This window comes from Epargyreus clarus, unplaced genomic scaffold, assembly GCF_041222505.1.
Source record: "Epargyreus clarus isolate Ecla_fem2 unplaced genomic scaffold, WU_Ecla_fem_2.2 ptg000008l, whole genome shotgun sequence".
Lineage (NCBI taxonomy): Eukaryota > Metazoa > Arthropoda > Insecta > Lepidoptera > Hesperiidae > Epargyreus > Epargyreus clarus.
The window spans coordinates 6,949,996-6,970,602 of record NW_027332216.1 but is presented as its reverse complement, the minus strand read 5'-3'; the positions used below and the strand labels follow the sequence as shown (position 1 = coordinate 6,970,602).

Genomic DNA, 20,607 nt, shown 5'->3' with positions numbered 1-20,607 from the left:
CACCAGGTTTCTGCCATTCGCTATCCATACCCTTTAAGCTATATGCCTTAAACCGATTAATATTAGGATGACCTGTCGAAAACTCGTGGCGTCAAATTTGTCGTCAACCTATTTTTATAGCATAAGGTGATGGTAAGCTTATCGATGGCGCCTAAGTTTGTAATTATAAGTAGCTACACTTTTGATTTACTAAATTTTAATTTAAATTGAATATAACAATTTTCCTTACCTCACCGAGCAGTACTGGCAAGAATTCATTGTACGTGATGTGTTGGATGATAGCAGCCATCGCTCGCCGAGTCTCCAGGAACAAGGTGTTGTCTTCCCAAAACGGGTTCATCGAGTAGAGCTCGCCAGCGATGCGGTTGTGTTCGGACACCAACGCCTTGTACAGCGGTGCGGTGGGAGAGACTTCGTTACATCTGGGGAAATGAATCACTAATAAATTGGCTGCATTCATGTATATCAAAAAATATATGAAATTTTGAATTTGGAAGACTTGCTATTTAAAAAGTCTCAATGAGAATGTTTTGAAGTGAGCCTAATTGCGATACTACTACGGTTTCTTATAAGGCTTGCAGGCTTAAGACTTTTTATTTTGGGCTTTAAGAGTAGCAGTTTATACGTCAGTATGTTATGTTATATATGTATACTAAATTAAAGAGTAGGATTATGCATTCTAAATAAAATTTCAGGAATGGCAACGGATATTGCGTGCGTACATATAAGATAGAACTTCCTCCCAAGGTGTGTATTCTTAAAACTGTGATATTAAGCAATAAATACGCAAAGTAGTAGTTTATTTTTATCTCTGCAGTAATGTATGAAATACCTACAGCTCTAACCTCTTCACGCATACCTACAAACGAATCAATAACGTTTATTGATTAGATCTAAACTGTACAGTTCATGTTATGTCAAATAAGATACATAAAGGTCTATATGGTGTCAATCTAAGTTCAAGGAGTTGAAAATGTCAGAGTACTTATCAAGATAAAAATCTTATAGAAGTTCACGCAGTCGCTAATAATATATTTTTATCCTGACTTCATTATTATAGTTAGACTGCCAGTTTTTATAATTCTAGTTGGGTTAGCTGTTTGGATTACGTGGTTACATACATTAAATAAGTTAATTCCCTAATTTTCATTCAAATTATTCCCATTATTAATATAAATTCCTTTGTTGTTTTCTTTAATATAACAAAATTACAGTGAGACAATACTTTATCCAAAGTTAATTTATTTTATGGATTAATATTTAGAAATCTGACAGAAACACCAGAAGCTGATATTTCTTAACGGTTCTAAAGGTATAAAAGTAACATGTCCTAAAATAAACACTAATTAAATATTGCAAACCTCAGTTTGCTTTACTTGGTATATTTGCATACAATTCTATGACAATACATAGGAATGTTTCTTGACAAGTTAATGAGTGTAAATTATACCCGTGGTAATACGAATTCAAAGGTGTGTCTATTGGAATCATATTTATTTCTGTACAAGAATATATTTATTTCTGTGATAATTTAAACCAGCTTTTATATTATAATCTTCACTAATATTATAAAGAGGAAAACTTTAGTTTGTTTGGTTGTAATGAACAGGCTCAAAAACTACTGAACCGATTTTAAAAAATCTTTCACCATTCAAAAGCTACATTATCTACGAGTAAAATAGGCTATATTATATGAATATATTTGATAAATAGATTTTGAGGCGGTACAAAGTTTGCCGGGTCAGCTAGTATATTATATATAATTAATTTTACAAAAAATATGAATAACTGCCCATAATCCGTACATCTTTATCCTTCATATTAGTCCTTGTATATTGTAGAATTATACAAAGTCAAACCATGCATGATCCCTTCGTAACGAATGAAGCAATGTTGTCACGAATTATACCTTCGTATTGTTCTTCAATCGGTTTTAGTACAAGATACTTAAGCCAATTAAACATAAGCATACGCCGAAGCGGCCAGGGTTTTCACGCCTAATAAAATATAATATGATCTTCATTTTCTAAAAAAAAACTAAAGGTAGAGGTATACAATACCAAACATTTGTAGAACTTAATAAAAATAAATTAAAATAATCAAATATAAGTAGATAGGTTTGGATAATAAATTTGATTCTCTTAGCCTAAATAAAATTTAGATATATTTGATAAATTTGGATAGTATCTAATAATCTTGGCCAAAGGCCTATTTAAAACTGAGCAGGCGAATAAATATTTGAATCCATCGACTGCAAAAAAACTAAAAAGATCCGATTAAAGATGTCGCCTGGCAACCCTAAATAGGATACAAGGTACACGTTATCACGCTAGAACATCGTTGCAAGAACAATGGAGAGCCCAAGAGCTTTAGCAATGCATTACCAATGACTATGTGTGGGAACCGTTCACACGCGATGTGTAACCGACACGGAATCCCCATCAATACGATTGGTCAGGTTTCAATTGTAGTTATGGTTATGTATGTGATCGTTTGATAATATAATTACTTACGAGTTCCGTTGGAATGTATGCGGCATGCAGCAATTCTTGTCTGATACTCTCTTTGTCGTTAAACACGAAGATTATAAGGCTTGGTTCGTACATTTAAAAAGGACAGCTTCATTTACATAATTCGCGACCTTGTATTGTATTGTAATGTTTGTTTATTTATATTTGACAGAATATTACTAATACAGGTACTCAATTTTTCGTTGACATTAATTACCGTTTATTTTACTATTTATCTTACAAATTACATATTTTTATCACTATTATATATACCGATTTATAAAAGGATTTTGCTAAAGCGCATACAGAGTCCAAGAAACTATACATATTGCGTCTTAGTAAAGTTGCTTTAAGTTTTAAAGTCAAGTAGGTAATATTTTAATTTATACTAATTAAAATGTGTTAAATAATATCTTACTTGCGACAGGAAGAAATGTCAAGCTTGCCAGCATCGTAGAGCCGAAGCGACCGTAGCTCCTTTTCCGAACTTCCGTAGAGGGCGGAGCCGTCTAAGAAGGACGTCGCCAAATTCATCTGTTCGCGGTGCTCTGTAATATAGCAAGGTTACATTGGTGTAAGTCAGTTGGCTATTACAAATGAATCATTACTTGTATTTACAGTAAATATTTAATATTTCAAGGAAACTTTAGCGTGGGTTTTACATAGAGTTATTACACATTATTAGTGTGTGCTATTTATTTATTGACATTGGCTGTCGAAGGCGTGGTATTTTGCCAAATATAGATACTAAGTATTAGATTGCGTTTTAATATTATGGATACAACACACGAACAAGCAGCCCCCTGTTCATCAGTGAATGATGCCGATGCACACCTCAAATTATTATATTTGAAGTAATTTTATTTAGATTCGATCACTAATGCATTGCTTCTGAGGTTTAAATTGAATCGTCTCACGTTAGTACTGGCTTAACAATACAATACCCCATCTTTTAGTATTTTGAATTAGAATACAACATTTTGAATGATATTCATAAAATATAGTCCGCGTAAAACTGCTAGTCTGCTCTGTTATAGAAATGAATCACGTCGCCATAGGACTACACCTGCTCACAACAACTTCAGAGCGGACTAGCACTTTGGCGACAACTATACTTAATGTAATTTTAGATTATATTGAAAATTCAAATAATGTAACACATAAATTGTAAAAAGTTTTGAATGTTTTACTGAGAAAGTAGAGTTTTAAAGATTGACCGAAAATGGGATTCCTCCTTCCTCAAATTCCTAACTGAAATCGATTATACCGAAGCAATTTTAACACACGCGTGACCATTTACCGTCAGATGCATATATTAATATGCTCACGAATGTGTAATAATCAAATTCGATACACTAGCAACTGACATTCCAAGGTGCTTAATACAAATTCCTTGAGTAGTTTAATTTTTGAATTTGTATTAATAAGAATTTGAAGAACCCATTAGCCTTGCATGGGAATTCCTTGCAGATACCATAGGCAAACAAGCATATTAAAAAAGATATCTAGAGTCCATTACTGGAGGGTCTGCCATGTAGGCAATGGAATTTGGAACCCGTTGACTGTCATAACTTTCTTTGTTTTTTTGTCTGTTTGAAATATGGTTACAATCAAACCTAATCTAAAAGTTATTTTAGGGTTTAGAAGAACAAAAAGTTTTTTTTATGGTTTCATTGCTATATAGAGAGATATATCTATATAATTAGAGAAATTTTAAAGTACCTACTTTAATAGCATTATTTGTTGGCGACTACATAGCATCACTTGCTCGCAAAGGGAAGATAATAAGATACTTTTATTCCTCTGACAACTTTTAAGAAAGGGGTATTATGGTCATCCTACCATTGCAAATACAAAATCGTTCTATCTCAAAATATTTTATATAATTTATAGTATTTTTAATGGTTCTTTAAACCAGTTTCACTTAGTTACATGAGCTTTCCTATAACTTCCTACGCTTAGCCACAATTCAAATAACTTTTTATGTATTTAAATTGCTCAATTATTTTGTTAAGGCGTGGAATAGTTTTTAAAAGCTAAGATAATTGATTTAATTTCCTTTGTAATATTAAATTTAATAATTTAAATGATTTTCGAAATCGATATATTGAGTAATTAAGCACGTAGGTTCCGTTTTAATATTTAGAATATATAATAGGATTCCATAGATTAGTAAAGATACTTCGCCGCCTTGAAATTGAATGAAGCCACAGACGGCTTATTAGTATGTTCTTTTTTTAATTCTTGACAAATAAAAACACTTTTAGAGCAAATTTACGAATAAATAACTAATACTGCGTAATTTACAAATATTTTACATTTTCAAATATTTTAGGGACATTTTATCACTTTTATTTCAATTCTCAAAACTGGGTACATTTTCTTGTTAGAAGTGAGTAATCTTTATTTACTAATCTATGTAGGATTCATAAAAACTTACCAAAGCCACATGTATCCAGATTTCTTGTTGGCGCCGAGCGCACATATTCGCACTGCGCATTGGTGCATTTCTGTAAAAACGGAAAAAGATGTATATAAATAAATATCTTATGTTACATTGCATTGTTCACATCGAATTATAAAATATATTTGTTATAATTTAATTTCCGGAATACTATAAAATTTAAAATTGGTTATTTCATTTTAATATTATTCTATTTCCCGCCATTTTTTATTGATTTTATGCAGTGCGTACTGCGTAAAATGCGTAGTGCGTATATTGTGTTTTACTTTTTTATTTTTAAATTGTTTTTTAATATTTTCTGTTAGCATTGTTTCGTTATTTTTTATTATAATATGTTTTCTTTTAATTAATCACTATGCTCTTTGTAAATATTTTATATTTACAAAGAGCATAGTGATTAAAATATTTTATAATTAAAACTTATAAGTAAAGGTCATAATATAATGAAACATTTCGAAACATGTGAAATATATAGGTACGGTAGGTACGTAATAGAGTTTGTTGAGTTCAAAATTATTTCCGCATACTGTACAACCTTTGATTGTACTGATAATAGCACCATTCCTTTTCGCACGTAGTAAGAGGCAATATGCCGAGCGAAAATACTGAAATCCAGTTCCAGTCTATAATTAAGTTGAAGTCATTGTCTTAATGGTTCGATATTTGTAAGTATTTACTTGTAGGTTTAGCATAATAATATTTCATCGGTCATATGACGCCATCGTAAAAGATCAATTTGTCCAATGTAAAAATATAAAAATATTTAAGGCATTACCTATTGGCATTAAGAATCTATTTCGTTTTGAGTTTGCATTGCTGATTAATAAAAGCCTATAAACAATAGTCTTTCACTGTTATTAAATAGCATATTAACAACCATATTTGTCATAGACAATTGGCCTTGTTCAATAAAACTTCTCATCAATCGAATTATCTTAGGTAACGAACAAACAATAGGGGACTGTCATACAAGTACCGGTGAAAGTTGTAGGAACTACTAACAGTGATTTTAAATGTACATTCAAACGTGCATTCAAATGACTTTGACAAATATTAAAGTAATTGTTTAATGAGACGAGACATTTATTTGCCTTACGTCGCCATTGTTTTGTCAGATTTATTTAGATTTGAATTCGTGTTTGTTTCTTTGCGTAATCGTTATGTGAAAGATTAGGTTTTGATTTTACACAGTTGGTCAGGAATAATAAATTGATTGAACATTTGTTATTAAATTAACGCGTGTGAAGCCTTATGTAGTTAGTATATTATGTAGGTACTTACAAAAGGCCCATTACCTAATTACAGTACAACAATCGCAATAGCTAGTTCAGAAATTGGTACACTCCTTTCTCTCTAGCCAAAATCCATCGCTAGGAAATGTGGAAGGAAAGTTCAATCCCTTTCAACAAGGAAGTATCGCCTCTCGGAAGTATTGTAATGGGATACTTGTCACAAGTAGTTGTTATATAGTAGAAAGGTGTGTAACAGATGACACTTTTTCTTTAAGGGCCTATACAGGCAGTTCATCTTGGGTGAAGTGAAGTGAATTTTATGTTATAATATTGTAATAATATTGTAGTAATATTGTATGTATGTTAAATTATTGTAGTAATCTTTCTGAATCTACAGTGGAACATAAGTACAGAATATCTTTTATACAAATGTCGGTATAATAATGCTTCGTATCCGATTCGCTTCTTAGTATAGAACGAATGGAGTTAACTACCTCATTAGTTCAACAGTTAGGACTATGTCGTAGATTTGATTAAGTTGGTTATTTTATTTGATATTTTCTTGAGTACAGTTCTACAGTAAGTAGCTTATTTTATATTATTATAAAGAAATTCTTTTCACTTATTTATATACTGGTTTTGTCTTACCAAATCACTATTATACGCAAAATTGATGCAAATTTTATACTATCTCATTTTCTATATGAAAAGCAAAATTTCGCGTCAAAGGCAAACTACGATACTAGTCTAATAATAACACATCCTATTCGCCTCTCTAAACCTTCATTATTGTTATGAGAACAAGGAACTATCTCCGCAAGAGCGGAACGTCACATCAGTCATATGACTGCCGTGGGCAGGAACTGCCTGTTACGTCACCGGCTTTCACCAGCCGACGTAACCTTTCTTCGCGTGACCTGCGAACTATCACGAACGGGTCTTTGTTAGGTATAAGTTCATGTATGCCACTTTGCACTTTTATTGGATAATGATACAGGTTAACTTATGTCTTTCGTTAGCGGTTTTATGAAATCGATGTAGTACGCGAGTGCAGTTTTAGGTTAGAAAATTGACATTTGTGATTTGATGCCTCATATGGCGCTACTCCAGATGACTAAGTTTGAACTCTTTGGGTGTCAGTACCTTTTCAGACCAGAACTAAAAGTTTGACTTAAACCAGAACACACCAGCATATAACACTGTTGTGCACACGCAGCTACCTATGGTTGTGGTAGCGCCGTAGTCTAATCACGAAAGTTTCTAACTTATGTGATCAAATATTTATTCACCTTTATTTATGTAGTACATTTTATGAATATTTTTTCGATAAATAAAATTCGACCTTATTGTTGTTTTCTTGCAATTATATTGATGTATATAAAATTCTCGTGTCACAATGTTAGTTACCGTACTCCTCCGAAACGGTTTTACCGATTTTCACCAAATTTTATATGCATATTCAGTAGGTCTGAGAATCGGCTACTATCTATTTTTCAAGTTCAAGTTGTTAGACGTTAAAAAACTTAAGTGGGAGGCTCGGATCATTAGACCGATGGCTTCGTGCGTGGTTGCGACACCTTCCGTTCTTGTTAGATAGCGTTTGGAAGGTATGGCAGTGACATGTGTCAGGAAAACGATAGAAATGACAAGGTCGTTGTTGACCATGGACGTGGTAACTAAATAGACTTAAAGTAAAACATTATTTTTGGTGTTAGTCAATCTGTTCAAGCTGTGATAGCCTAGTGGTTGAAACTCTATCGATCTGGTGCTATGGTTTGAATCCCAGGCTTTCTAATCATCATCTAATTCATGAGGTATCACATGTAGGAAGACTACACGCCTGAAAGTTCTTCTAAAAAAGCTATCAAAGATGTATGAACTCTAGCAATGGACTTGGCTCTTGCGATGCACTTCGGCCTTAACTCCTCTTACACTGAGGTAACGCATGCCAAGAAGTAGAACTAGAATGGGAAGACCGACGTAGAGTTAAATACGTTCACGCGCAAGAATATCATTAGTATTATTATCCGGCGTGTATTTTGAAGTCAATTAATGTACTGCACTTTTCACAGACTGATTAATATTGAAAATGTATTAGGAGTCTGCTTCGTTATTTCGTCTTTGTTGTCGCCTATCGTTTGCTCTCGCTTTTTCGTCGTTGAATGGAACAATAAAATGAGACCTAACAAAAGTATGGACCAATAGGTACAGTCAAATTAATAATAGCTACCTATTTTAGTAAAACTGGTTTAGAGAGCAACTGTAGGCATGTCGAATTGACTTATATTTTACTTTGTTTGGTTATTAGCTACAGTTTTTTTGAATGTAATTGAAAATATTAAAATATAAGTATCTAGGTGGATTTGTTTAGAAGTTTTTTTTAACCTAAAAGCTTTGAAATGCAAAGTACAATTTTAGTATTAAACTGTACTTTCTATAAAAAAGATTTTGTTATTTTCTTTTTTGGTCCATTATAGATAGAAGATATTCTTTACCGCTCATTATTTTGCCTATTAAAGATCCAAATTTGACATTTTGTAGTAGGTAGGTATGCAGAAGTTGTCAAAATAATGACGATATTTGGTAGGCAAATCATTAATTATGTATCGTAATATACGTGTATCAGAAAACAGCAGTGATCACTCCATCCGTAAGCTAGCTGCTAGGATATTCTACTTACCGATAGAATTCAATACACAATACCCTACAAAATAAGTCAGTTACAATATACGGAACTCGCAAGTTTATACACGTTTTAATATCTATTTATGCCAAATTATGGTTTTGCATTGTTTTCGTGATTTCTGCAATTACACTTTAAAACTGCATCCGGGGGCCTTCGCACCTTTAAGATTACAAGTAGCGAGACTATGCGTAACTGATTGCTTTGGTCATATGAACTCTAATTGATAGTCGCGATAATAACAGGAAACCTTAACTTACAAGTGCATAGACACAGTCAGGTCATAGTTAAGACACGGGTGTGTTCTCGTGTGGACTCGTCAAAAACACCAGTAAGCCTCGAGGTGGCCCACGCGGTGTTCCCGCGTGCACCTCAATGATGAGCGGATGGAGTAGCTCCAGCTCCATCCCGATCCGAGACGGGCCCGGACGTGGGCAAACGCCGTCGGGATCGCGGACGAGTGCTATTAGCGTAACCGTGGTCCCGGCAAAAGGCGTCCTTAGGAATACCGTGGGGTTTTAGCCGGTACGAGACTGGCATATCCTCTCCGTTACCCCCGCAGCTGAGAGGAACCCATGAAGGGTTCCCCACGAAGAAAAAAAAAGGTCATAGTTAAGCTATGTTATTAAGCTGACCTATTGAACTTTTCGACTAATTTTGCGTGCGTAAAACCAAATTGCTATATAACTAGCAAACACTCCACACAAGTGATAGATCGGTTATTAATAGATTTACGCAAGAGTAACACCTACTACACTGCATTATAAACTTGTACAAAATAATATATTTGCTGTTTAATTTTATGGACTAAAAAGGCTATTAGATATTTTAACAGCTTATTATTTTAACATTTTAAACACTGCTTAAGTACGAATGATTTTAATTATTATGATTAATGATCTGTTTTGGTATGTTTTGTGTATATTAATATTTCTAATGTTATATTTTAAATTCAATTTATTTTATTTACTATTTACGTTTTAGGCAAAAATATTTTCATTTATAATTTCCTTTGTATTAATTTATCATTAAATTTTAAATATGCTTAATTCTTAAGTGCAGTAATGATTCGCAGTAAATTTTCGTCCTGCAATGATTCGATTATTTAGAATATTTTAATACTTGCGGATTTATCTAGATTTATTTTTGCGTTGCATTATTAAAGGTTATTTTCGTCGGATTATGTACCTTATTCCCATTGGCAGTGGCGATGAGATCGTCCATTAGGAGCTGGCCCCAGGCCGCCAGCATGCTGGTGACGTAGTCGTGGTCTGCGGGCTGGGTCACTTGGGCCACGGCTCGTACTGCCAACGCTGGCTCCGGCAGGTGGGGTGCTGAGTGTGGTGTGGAGATACCTAGCGCAAAATTACAAGATTAATGAATTTTTAAATTTAAACTTTTTTTTTAAATGTACCAGTAAATGAAAATGCAGTCTAACTAAGTAGCCACTGCCACTCATAAATATCTGTCAGCAACACCAGATAGGTTTGATGTGCAAAGTTGGAAAGCCTCATATAATCGTCCTGTGCCATATCACACCTTTTAAACCGGACCACAACAGCACTGTTGCTGTTATAATTCAGAAATAGATATGGTATGCCTTCTAGGTTCAAAAAAAATTTAATGAATGTTTTCTACCATCTTAAGTCAAATTGCAAGATGAATGGGCCTTGAACTTTTATTATACGTTCAGTCTCTGGTCATGCCTTAGAAAATTCGCTGACAAGCAGATGAGTATGATCGACAGACAGAATACGTGAGTGACGTTGAACCTTGAGATGGAAAGACGACGTTTGACCTATAAATTAAGCTATCAAAAATGCAGAATCTGTAGAATAAACGCGGTAACCTAAATTACTACGTTGAACAAGGTTACCTCCGTAGCAATAATCAATTAGTAAATGCTACAAGTAGCTTAATTTTTCGTGTAATACCAGTGATAAATGTATCAGTAAGACTTGTATAAAGCCTCGAATTTAATGTTCAGTTCTTCTGAACCTCGAATCTCTATCTCTAAAACTAATGTTTAGACCACCTGGGTCCGGAATTTATGGACATGGCATGGAAAATACCCTTTTTAGGAGGCTTATGTAAAACAGTTAATGTTATATTGATTAAAAATCTTTAACTTTATCAGTTTAGACAGCACATAATTATTTTAAAAGAAATGCTATCACTTAATCATTTCTTCTTATTGCCGAGGCGGACAGTTTAGTCAGACAAATTACAGGCTTTATCCATTACGATAATAATTATAAAGAGATGGTTCATTTGATTTATCTCGATTACAATGATAGGAAGAATTTTGTTGCAACGTCGCGTTCAGTCTTAATGTTTAATATTGTTTCAATCAGATTAATTAAAATAATGCGGTATTTTTATTTTCTTAAGTCTATAATCCCGTAAAAAAGCTTAACGAAAATCAAAGTTACTTTTTACGTAAATTAAAGACTAATTAGGTTATTTAGATCTCTACATCTTTATATATTGGCATAACTAGGTAGTTACATATCAAATGTATGTAGATACAAATTAAATGTGTTTTATGTTTTTTTCTTTAGGATCAAGATATTAAAATGTCATGATCATTATTTTTGCTAAAATCACAAAAGATTATGTCCTTAACATAATATCGTTAACGTCACTTATCGTCTCTAATCTAAAAATAACAAACTTGTTAACGTGTGTAGTAGTTGATATTATTCCATCCACGATTTGCTAAATCCGTTGAAGTTCCGATAAAAAACGGTTTTCTTAAAATAGCCTTTAAGAAAAGACCGATGAATTCGATATTATTTTGAAAATACTTTAAAGAAATATTCACTGAAGTAATCATGTTCTTGACTCATGTAATATATATCTTGTATTGAGTTATTATTTTTTGATAATATAACGACAATTACGCAGGACTTCAGGACTGTGAAGGTGGTAGTACCCTTTGTGGTTCGACTCCGGCGGCACCACAGCAACACCTATTTCTACCTAATAACAGCAGTGTTAGGCGCTGCTGTGTTCCGTTTTGAAGGGTGTGGTAAGGGAGACAGACTTTTCCGAGGCGTTCCAGCTTAGTCCTCAGGGGTAGCAGCGCATCTGTGGACGACCTCACGTAGGAATATCTAATCCTATCTGGGGTTGATTACAAAAGTTCATGGGTGGCAGTAGCCACTTACCTCCAGGTACTTGTCTGCTACTCCTATATTATAAAAAAAAACTTCACACTTTTGTGGCATCAAAGGTCTATTTCTTTCTGTTGCGTGTTCCTTTAATAAGGACATACGCGATTAGATTAAAATGGACCCAATGTATGATATTTTAGTTTAGAGAATAGTTGAAATATTCTATACATATATTGTAGTACTTTTTAATAACTTTTATAAGAAGTAATCCAATCCTCGCATAGAATAAATGATATTTAAAATTAAGCAAATTATAAGACTGTGAAAACATGATAATAATTAGTCTAGTAGTTACATAATGAATATAATGCGATTTGGATAGAATTACACCCCAGACTCTACAATATGACCGTAAGATACAAATTTATTTCGAGATATTAGATTGAAGAAAATTAAGAACACAATTTGTAAAACATTCCGTAATAACAGAACAAGATAAGCTATTAATCATCGAATAAGCGTAATTTGTGGGTAGGGCTAACCTTTTGGAAACAAAGTATCTTAAACGAGACTGAAGTATCGGAACTCCGATATCGGATCGAATAATTGTAACATGTTATTAAATCATTATGTCTGTTGGTGCTGCACTAAAGGTTGTGTGAAGTGACATTGACTGAACATTTTCGGTTATACCAAGGACTATGAATGAGGAATTGGTGTATTAATTAACCTTTTTCAATACATAATTTGTAATTGTAGATCTATACGTGATAAAAAACATAATAACAAATATTTAAATTACATATTACTGTTAATACCTGTGTTAATAAGGAAATAAAGAATGCAATTACAATTAATAACGAAAATTCAATCATTTAATTTATGAATTTCATTTAAATATCATTCGTGTAAATATATAATAGTTTTAATTAAAAATACAATATGGGCACATAATAGAGTTATGTCGAAATGAAGGTGAGTATGGGTATATGTACATTTTGTATATGCTATACATTTATAAGCTACTGATTCATTTATATGTATTAAAATAATAGAGGTGATTTTTGATTACGTTAAAATGTCATAGAAAGTAGATTGTGCGCTTAACATACGACTACGAAACATATAGTTTAGTTTATAATTTTATATCTCACTAGTGGTGCCCGCGGCTTCGCCCGCATTTTAAAGATATAATATAATATGACATACATAAAACAGAAAATTCGTACTTTCATTGGAATGACAGTGGTGCCATCTGTCGAAATTTGGTCTTACCAAATCCCAAACCTTCGTGGGCTCCTGGACAACAACTCTGCAAAAGATCATCACTTGATCAAATGCATAGTTTCCGATTCTATAAAATGTACATAGATAAATATTCATTTTTATATAAATAGATAGATGATCAATGGATAAGTAAAGTAACTGTAGGTAAAATCGAAAATCGATTTTCGATCTTCTGGGTTGAAAGATCGATTCACTGAATCGATCCATTACTGGAGTCCGTTCTGGTGGGATTTCCGAAATAAAAACTATCCTATGTCCTTTCTCGGGTCTCAGACTATTTTTGTACAAAATTCCATTCAGATCGGTTCAGTGGTGTAGTCGTGAAGAAAAGACAGACAGACAGAGCTAATTCCACATTTATAATATTAGTAAGGATTACTAAAGAAGTAAGGATTTGCTGACGGATACATAATTTCAGTGCTTGTTTGATCCTGATAACCTTTTTTTTCGCTATCCTCGAAAAGATATCGAAGATAGAACGATTCTTAGGGCCTCGATTTTTTGTGAATCGATTTATTGCACTTCGATTCGAATCCATTCAAACATCGATCTTTTCGGTAAGAATCGCCACCCCTATTATAATCCCAATAAATCTATATAAACAAATATAATGTTGCAACCGTCTCCGATTGCAAGAACTCATTAAACTCATGGTTATTTAGAGTATGCCAAAAGACCCACAAACGTAGGTAGAATCCATTACCGGAGACCGATTAAAGAAATCGACTTTTTTGGTCAAAAAGATCGCTTCTCTGATTAATAGATCTAAGATCGCTATCCCTAGTTCCTGTGGGATTTCTGGGATAAAAACTATCCTATGTCCATTCTAGGTTCTCAGACTACCTTTGTACAGAATTTCATGAAAATCGGTTCAGTGGTTTAGGCGTGAAGAATAGACATACAGACAGACAGAGTTACTTTCGCATTTATAATATTAGTAAGGATTAGTAAGGATATCGATTAAAATAATCGACTTTTTGGTCCAAAAGATCGATCGACTCTCCGATTAATCGATCTTAGATCGCCATCCCTAGTTCCCGTGGGATTTCCGGGATAAAAACTATCCTATGTCCGTTCTCGGGTCTCAGACTATCTTTGTACAAAATTTCATTAAAATCGGTTCAGTGGTTTAGGCGTGAAGAAAAGACAACCAGACAGACAGACAGACAGAGTTACTTTCGGATTTATAATATTAGTAAGGATAATAACTAACTAAATGAAACAAAAAAGTACATATATACTACTTAATGTTTAAAATAATTATATAAAATTATTTTTAAAACGTGACGCAACACAACTAAGTGTCCTGCCTTATTGAAATAATTGTTGAGAATTTTGCATAATACTTAGCGTGATTGTGAGTGATTTGTTCATCGCAGTTTGCAAACACGCGTCACAATGAATCCGATCGTGATCGAAGACAATAGTCATTTCCAACTGTGCAAATACAATTGTTGTTGATAATGTCTTTATCTAAAAATAATTTAGTAGTTTCCTTTTTAAACAAAAAGTATGAAATTGGAACGCTTTTTACGGAAAATACTTTAGCAGTTTTCGTCAGAAACAAAAAATGCGTTCACATTCGTCGTTACAAGATTTAAGTGGTATTGTTACAGTCATAAAGAGAAGCAAATTCTAAATGTGCCCAGCTTACTGTTGGTTGTGATTCGAATAACAACAGTGTTCACCGCTATTGTGTTCCGGTTTGAAGGGTGTGGTAATCGAGACATAATTATCCGTGACGTTACAACCTAGTCCTCAAAGGTAGCATGCACTCGGGACCGACCTCATGTAGGACTCTTATCTTACTTTATTACAAAGGTTATTACAAATGTCGATGCGCGGCAGTAGCCACACCATCAGATGGACATTATACTCCTCTGCTACTTACTTTCCTACATCAATAATATACAAAAATAGGAGATAGAAAATATCTTACCATCAGCATAGTTTGCCGGCAGCAACCTTAGGAACACGTCACCCCGTCTTCCCCAAGGGCGGTGCCGCACGTTGTTGCACTCGCCGCTCGCGCTCCGGTACTTTGAGGGCGGGCACGGCGTGTTGCTGATCTCATCGTCTTCGGATGAGCAATTTTGCCTGAGGAACGAAAACAATTATAGTACTTATAGCTTGATTTTTAAGTTTATTTTCATTAAAATGTAGGAGCAAATTTATGCTAAATGGTTAGTGCCGCCAAAGGACATCGTTAACTATGATGACACATATGAGTTGCTATTCCTGATAATTGGTGTGAAACTTATCAAAACTATCAAACGCACATTACCATTACCATTTCTTTCTTTCTTTCATTTTAGGCTAAACTTACTATTTTATACGGTCCTTTCTAGGGTTGTTAGTCTTGCTTGATAGGTACGTCCATTATACAAAACAAATGAAGCCATTTATTAAAAAAAAATAACGAGTTAAAATAGTATTGGACTCGATATAAGATACAGTAATAAGTGTATGCCGTAATTAAGTCTTACTATTCAGGGAAGTATAAAGCACCTTATTTAAAATGCTTTTAGCATAGACATAAAATCAAGTCATTCTGTTGCCAAGACATCAAAAATTACATCAGACCATGTAGGTATATATAAACGCAAAGGTAAATAGCACGACCTGAATACTAAATTATATATAATCCACAAAGTTATAGCATTAACTTGAATATAATTCTATTAGGAATTCAACTGGCTATAGTTACGCATAGCTTTAGATTTAAAAGTAGGTGATTTAAATGATTTTTACGCGTTTTTAACCACAAGACATGAGATCTTTCCTATGAGGACTAAAATTTAAGGAAAGACACATACTTACACTACTTGAAGTAAAATGGATTTTCTAAATTTGGTTTACCTGTTTATTTTTACAAATAATAATAATAATAATTGTTTAAAATAAACATATTCATATTAAATTAAACTTTCTGATTCTTTGTTTTTACGAAAACATTAAACTCATACAACTTCGAGTAAAAGGTATTTTTTGTAGCCTATGTGCCTCTTAGGGTAATCATAGGTAACTTTATTATAATGTCTTTGATGTATTCTTTTAATGACAAAGATACATAACTGAAAAATACAAAGGATTTCGTACACTTATGGTGCATTAACAAGAAATAACGTATAGTTTGTTTCACTTCCAATATGGTCTACGTTTTACCTACAAGGGTTGCTTTACTAGATATATCACACAAACAAACTTACGCATCGCTAGCGCCTAGTTGAAACCGCCTCTCTAAGGCTAAAGCCTCGCTCACGGCTCTCCTCAAGTCGCTTGGCACTGCTTGTACATTGCTATCGTCTACTTTATTCTTCTGCGCGCTTGTGTATGCTAACGCTACTGCCAAGAATAGTAGACATCGTCGAAATCTGAAACAAGTGAGATAATCATATCAAAATGTGGCAAACGTAGTAAAAGATTTTTTAATTTCGTTTGCGGTGGAATCTGAGGGGACAAGTGAGATATAGACCGTCTATCCTGTAACAAACTGATTAGAGATGTCCATGAGCGGCAGAGCTTCCTGAAAACGAGGGAGGATGCCTTCGTTTGCTATAAATATGGGACGGTGATTTTTTTATTTTTATAAGAAACCTTACTATATCAGGAAGAACTCTTATACGATTAGAAACGTGTAAATAAATCATATTTACTGAGAAACTATTTACTGACCACGATAAATCGTTGAATAGGTACTTAGTCATCTCATATACCATAACCATACTAAGTTAATGCAGATGTGACAGTCAGAGCCGCATCAAGTGTGACTGCATAATGTGACATTCCATTGTAACAAAAAAAGCGGGCGTATCTCGGATGTAACGATTAGCTTTTTGTAGACAATGTCAATGACATAAGTTAGAAAGTAAATATGTAGCAACCGGTACGCATGGTGTTATGGAGATCGTCGATAAAAATGAAAGCTATGGTTGTGGTTACTGCGTCACTTGCGGTTTGAATATCTACTTCCGATATATCTGCATTACACGTTATAAATAGATTTTGTATAATAAAACAGGTAGATACAGCCCAAGCACAAGTGCAGTTTAACATCTTAATCGTCATTAACATCATTATTATCTTAATCATCATCATCAACGACTAAGTTAACATCATCGTCAGCGTTATCATCATCACCGTCACCGTCATATTAATTATCATTATTATCTATCGCACACATCGGCGTCTTCGCTAGTACCATCTACCATCACCATCATCAATTGATTAAATTCAAAATTGAATGAGAATAAAATATTACAATACCTACTACAGATTCTCACAGAGTACAAATGATTATTATAAATCTCATATAGTATGACCATAACAAGAAAGAAATTCCTTACCGTAATCACATCATATGACATTATTATGACATTTCACACATATAATTAAGATTTTTTTTTTAATCATACGTTGCTTCCTTGCTGTAACGAGCGGCAAAAAACAAAACGAGATTTATCACATAGCTTCAACGCCAGTTATAAAGCCAGGCATAACGCGTTTGTCAATGTCATAAAATGTCGGTGACTTTGTTCTTAACAACTATCGTAGATACTCGAAAGTAAATTGTATTTCATTTACTTGTATGAGTGATACAGTATTGAGTAACAGAATAGAGTACAGGTGAATAAGACGTAAATTCTACTAACACACATAAATTTAAGACCTATAGAATTACTGTGCTATAGCCATTTTCGTTTTTGAGAGTTTGCATTACATTATTTATATTTGTATTGTATTAAAGTATTACGTGTGATTGAGATTTCTTTCTCTACTAGGTCGTATTCATGGTCAATGTTTATAATTAACATTTAGTTTATTTCTTGGCAGCTTTAATTTTTTCTATAAATAATAATAAAATAAAAATACTTTATTGTTTAAATCAATTGTTTAACAGGATAGTCCTCGTAAAACTGTTAGTCCGCTCTAAATAAAGAAATGAATCGCGTCGCCATATTAAATTGCATGACTACATCTGCTTGCAACAACTTCAGATCGGACTAGCAGTTTGGCGTGGACTATACCAAAGTACAATTTCAATTACGTATTTTTAATGTGGAAATTGTAAATAACATTTTTTTTTAGAATTTACGGCTTATGAAATCTAGTATTAATTTTACAGCAGCCCGATTCGCATAAAGAACTCGTGACCAGGTGCGAACCACTACATTTCTGTTACTTCCTGAGTAAAATGAGTAAAAACCAGTCACGTGGTAGAAGCAATCAGTCTTGCAAGCGAGTGTCTCCATAGTTTATTAGCCTCTGCCTTACGACACACTCTTTCGATAATTCTTATCAATAAGCATACTAAGTTATTTGAATAAGTGATTGGTATACTTGTATAGTCATCTTTTATAATAACCGGTTTCATATTTAAAAAGATGTATTTAATAATAGGAACGTTTTTGCACAGCGGCACGCTTTAAAGGTATTGTTTCTTTTTATAATAGTCGCAGAATTTCAAGTACTAAAATGTACGATTATGAAATAAGTTGTTTATATAGAATACACTGTTTTTTCTGTGTCTATTTTGTCCCAATTAAAGTAATGTTTATCCTTTTTCATATACATGAAATAAACATTTGGATAAAGTAGGTATAATTTCTATAGGTTTTTTTTGAGAATTTAAGCATGATAGTTGTGAGACACTAAAATGTTAATGAGTCTTATTTTACGAAGTGTGTCGAAGTGGGACGTGGAATGTACCTAAGTTAGTAAACAGGAACCAATACAGAAGCCTCTTCGAAGGTTACTCAAACAATATACGATCATTAGACACTAAAGAAAGTATGAAAAACAATTGTTGGTGGGAAAATAGCTAATTTGCACAACAATTCGTTTGAAGAAGTTTCTCCGTTCACTTGTTGCTTGACCGGAATTATGATTGGGCAATCTCTAGACTGTTTCTTTTACCTTGCTCTTAAAAATACGTTTAAGTTTGAAATACTTCCGATACGCTAAAGATAGGACCGTTCGCGATTTAAGTGCGTCTGCACCACCGCTATTCAATATAGTCTTATAACATCAATATAATATTATGAATTTTGGTTTGAGGGAGTATTATCGTCTTCGAAGAATACCACTCCCCCATGCTTGGTAGTTGTTATAGTTGTCACAGTCTACATGCAGTTATCAGTATCCTTCAGTCATCATCAAGCACAGAAAATCTTGTTGATTGTGGCGAAACCTTGTGTTTGGATGATTTACATCCAGTAGTGCCATTTTATGTGCTTATAGATGACATCTGTTTAACTTCTGGTTCAATTTTTTCATTCTAATTGCAAGCTGGCAATTTGCAAGATGTACCACATTTACATCATTTATATAAGCACGATGCGAAAAAAAAGATACATTAAAGTAGAACTACGTGTAGAAAAGCACGTATGCAATAATAGCGAATAGTACAATTATCCTTGAGGGCGACAAGCCTCGACATTCGCATTACCACCTTACCACTTTCACAGTACAGAGCGTATTACATTTATTTCATTTTGTGTGCACATTCCTGTTTTAAAATCGACTAGGATTAAATTCGCATCAATTTATATAGTTTTAAAATCATATACATTAACAATATCTACCTACTTCATTATACTTGTTTATCACGATATTTATTATGAACCACTCATAAACGAAATCGAAATTTAGTTCTCAAAACTTATAAGACAGTAAAGGAACATTGTAAAATTTGTAGCAATTAAAATGTTTTAATAATAATTAAATAAAAGTAAAATCAAATAATCATAATGAAACACTCAGAATGTCGATAGCCACTAAGCCGCCTTCTATGCTCTGTTAATTAAAACAACTAACTAACTTTTGTCATTTTTTAATGATATGGATCGTTGGTCTCTCTTGATATTGATTGATGGCGTCACATGCCATGCCTTCTGATGTTCACGCCTGCAACGCAACGACCTACGTTTATAGGTCTAGGTAGGTCGAGGCGGCCGTACGACAATGTCAAAAACAATTCGCGTGGACTATGACTTATCATTCCCGTACAATACAACCATCTAGTGAAACACTGTCTTGATGGTTATCTAACGTTAACCAAAAGTTATTTTATAGCTTGTGGTTTGAATATCCTTCTACTTCCGACATGATACTCCTTCTTTATATATATATGCTTATATTTTTTATATAAATGATTTGTACAATAAAACAGAATATTGGTAAATCTTAACATTATGATAATTATCATCGGCATCATCAACTTAATATTGACATCAATGTCATTCTCAACATCATGAATATTGTTAGAATCATTATCAAGGTCGTAGTCGTCACTGTAGTCGTTATCATTATCATC

General features: G+C 33.4%; 1 protein-coding gene across 1 annotated transcript in view; it reads right to left on the bottom strand.

Moving 5' to 3' along the window:
* LOC140744284 (uncharacterized) overlaps positions 1 to 20,607 on the bottom strand; it is a 53,546-nt gene that overhangs the window by 10,683 nt on the left and 22,256 nt on the right. The window contains exons 2-7 of the mRNA XM_073075839.1: positions 16,502 to 16,666; positions 15,232 to 15,389; positions 10,078 to 10,244; positions 4,951 to 5,020; positions 2,929 to 3,058; positions 230 to 422 (exon numbers count right to left, since the gene is read on the bottom strand). Coding sequence (XP_072931940.1) covers positions 230 to 422; positions 2,929 to 3,058; positions 4,951 to 5,020; positions 10,078 to 10,244; positions 15,232 to 15,389; positions 16,502 to 16,666 — 883 coding nt within the window. The remainder of the gene's footprint in view (positions 1 to 229; positions 423 to 2,928; positions 3,059 to 4,950; positions 5,021 to 10,077; positions 10,245 to 15,231; positions 15,390 to 16,501; positions 16,667 to 20,607) is intronic.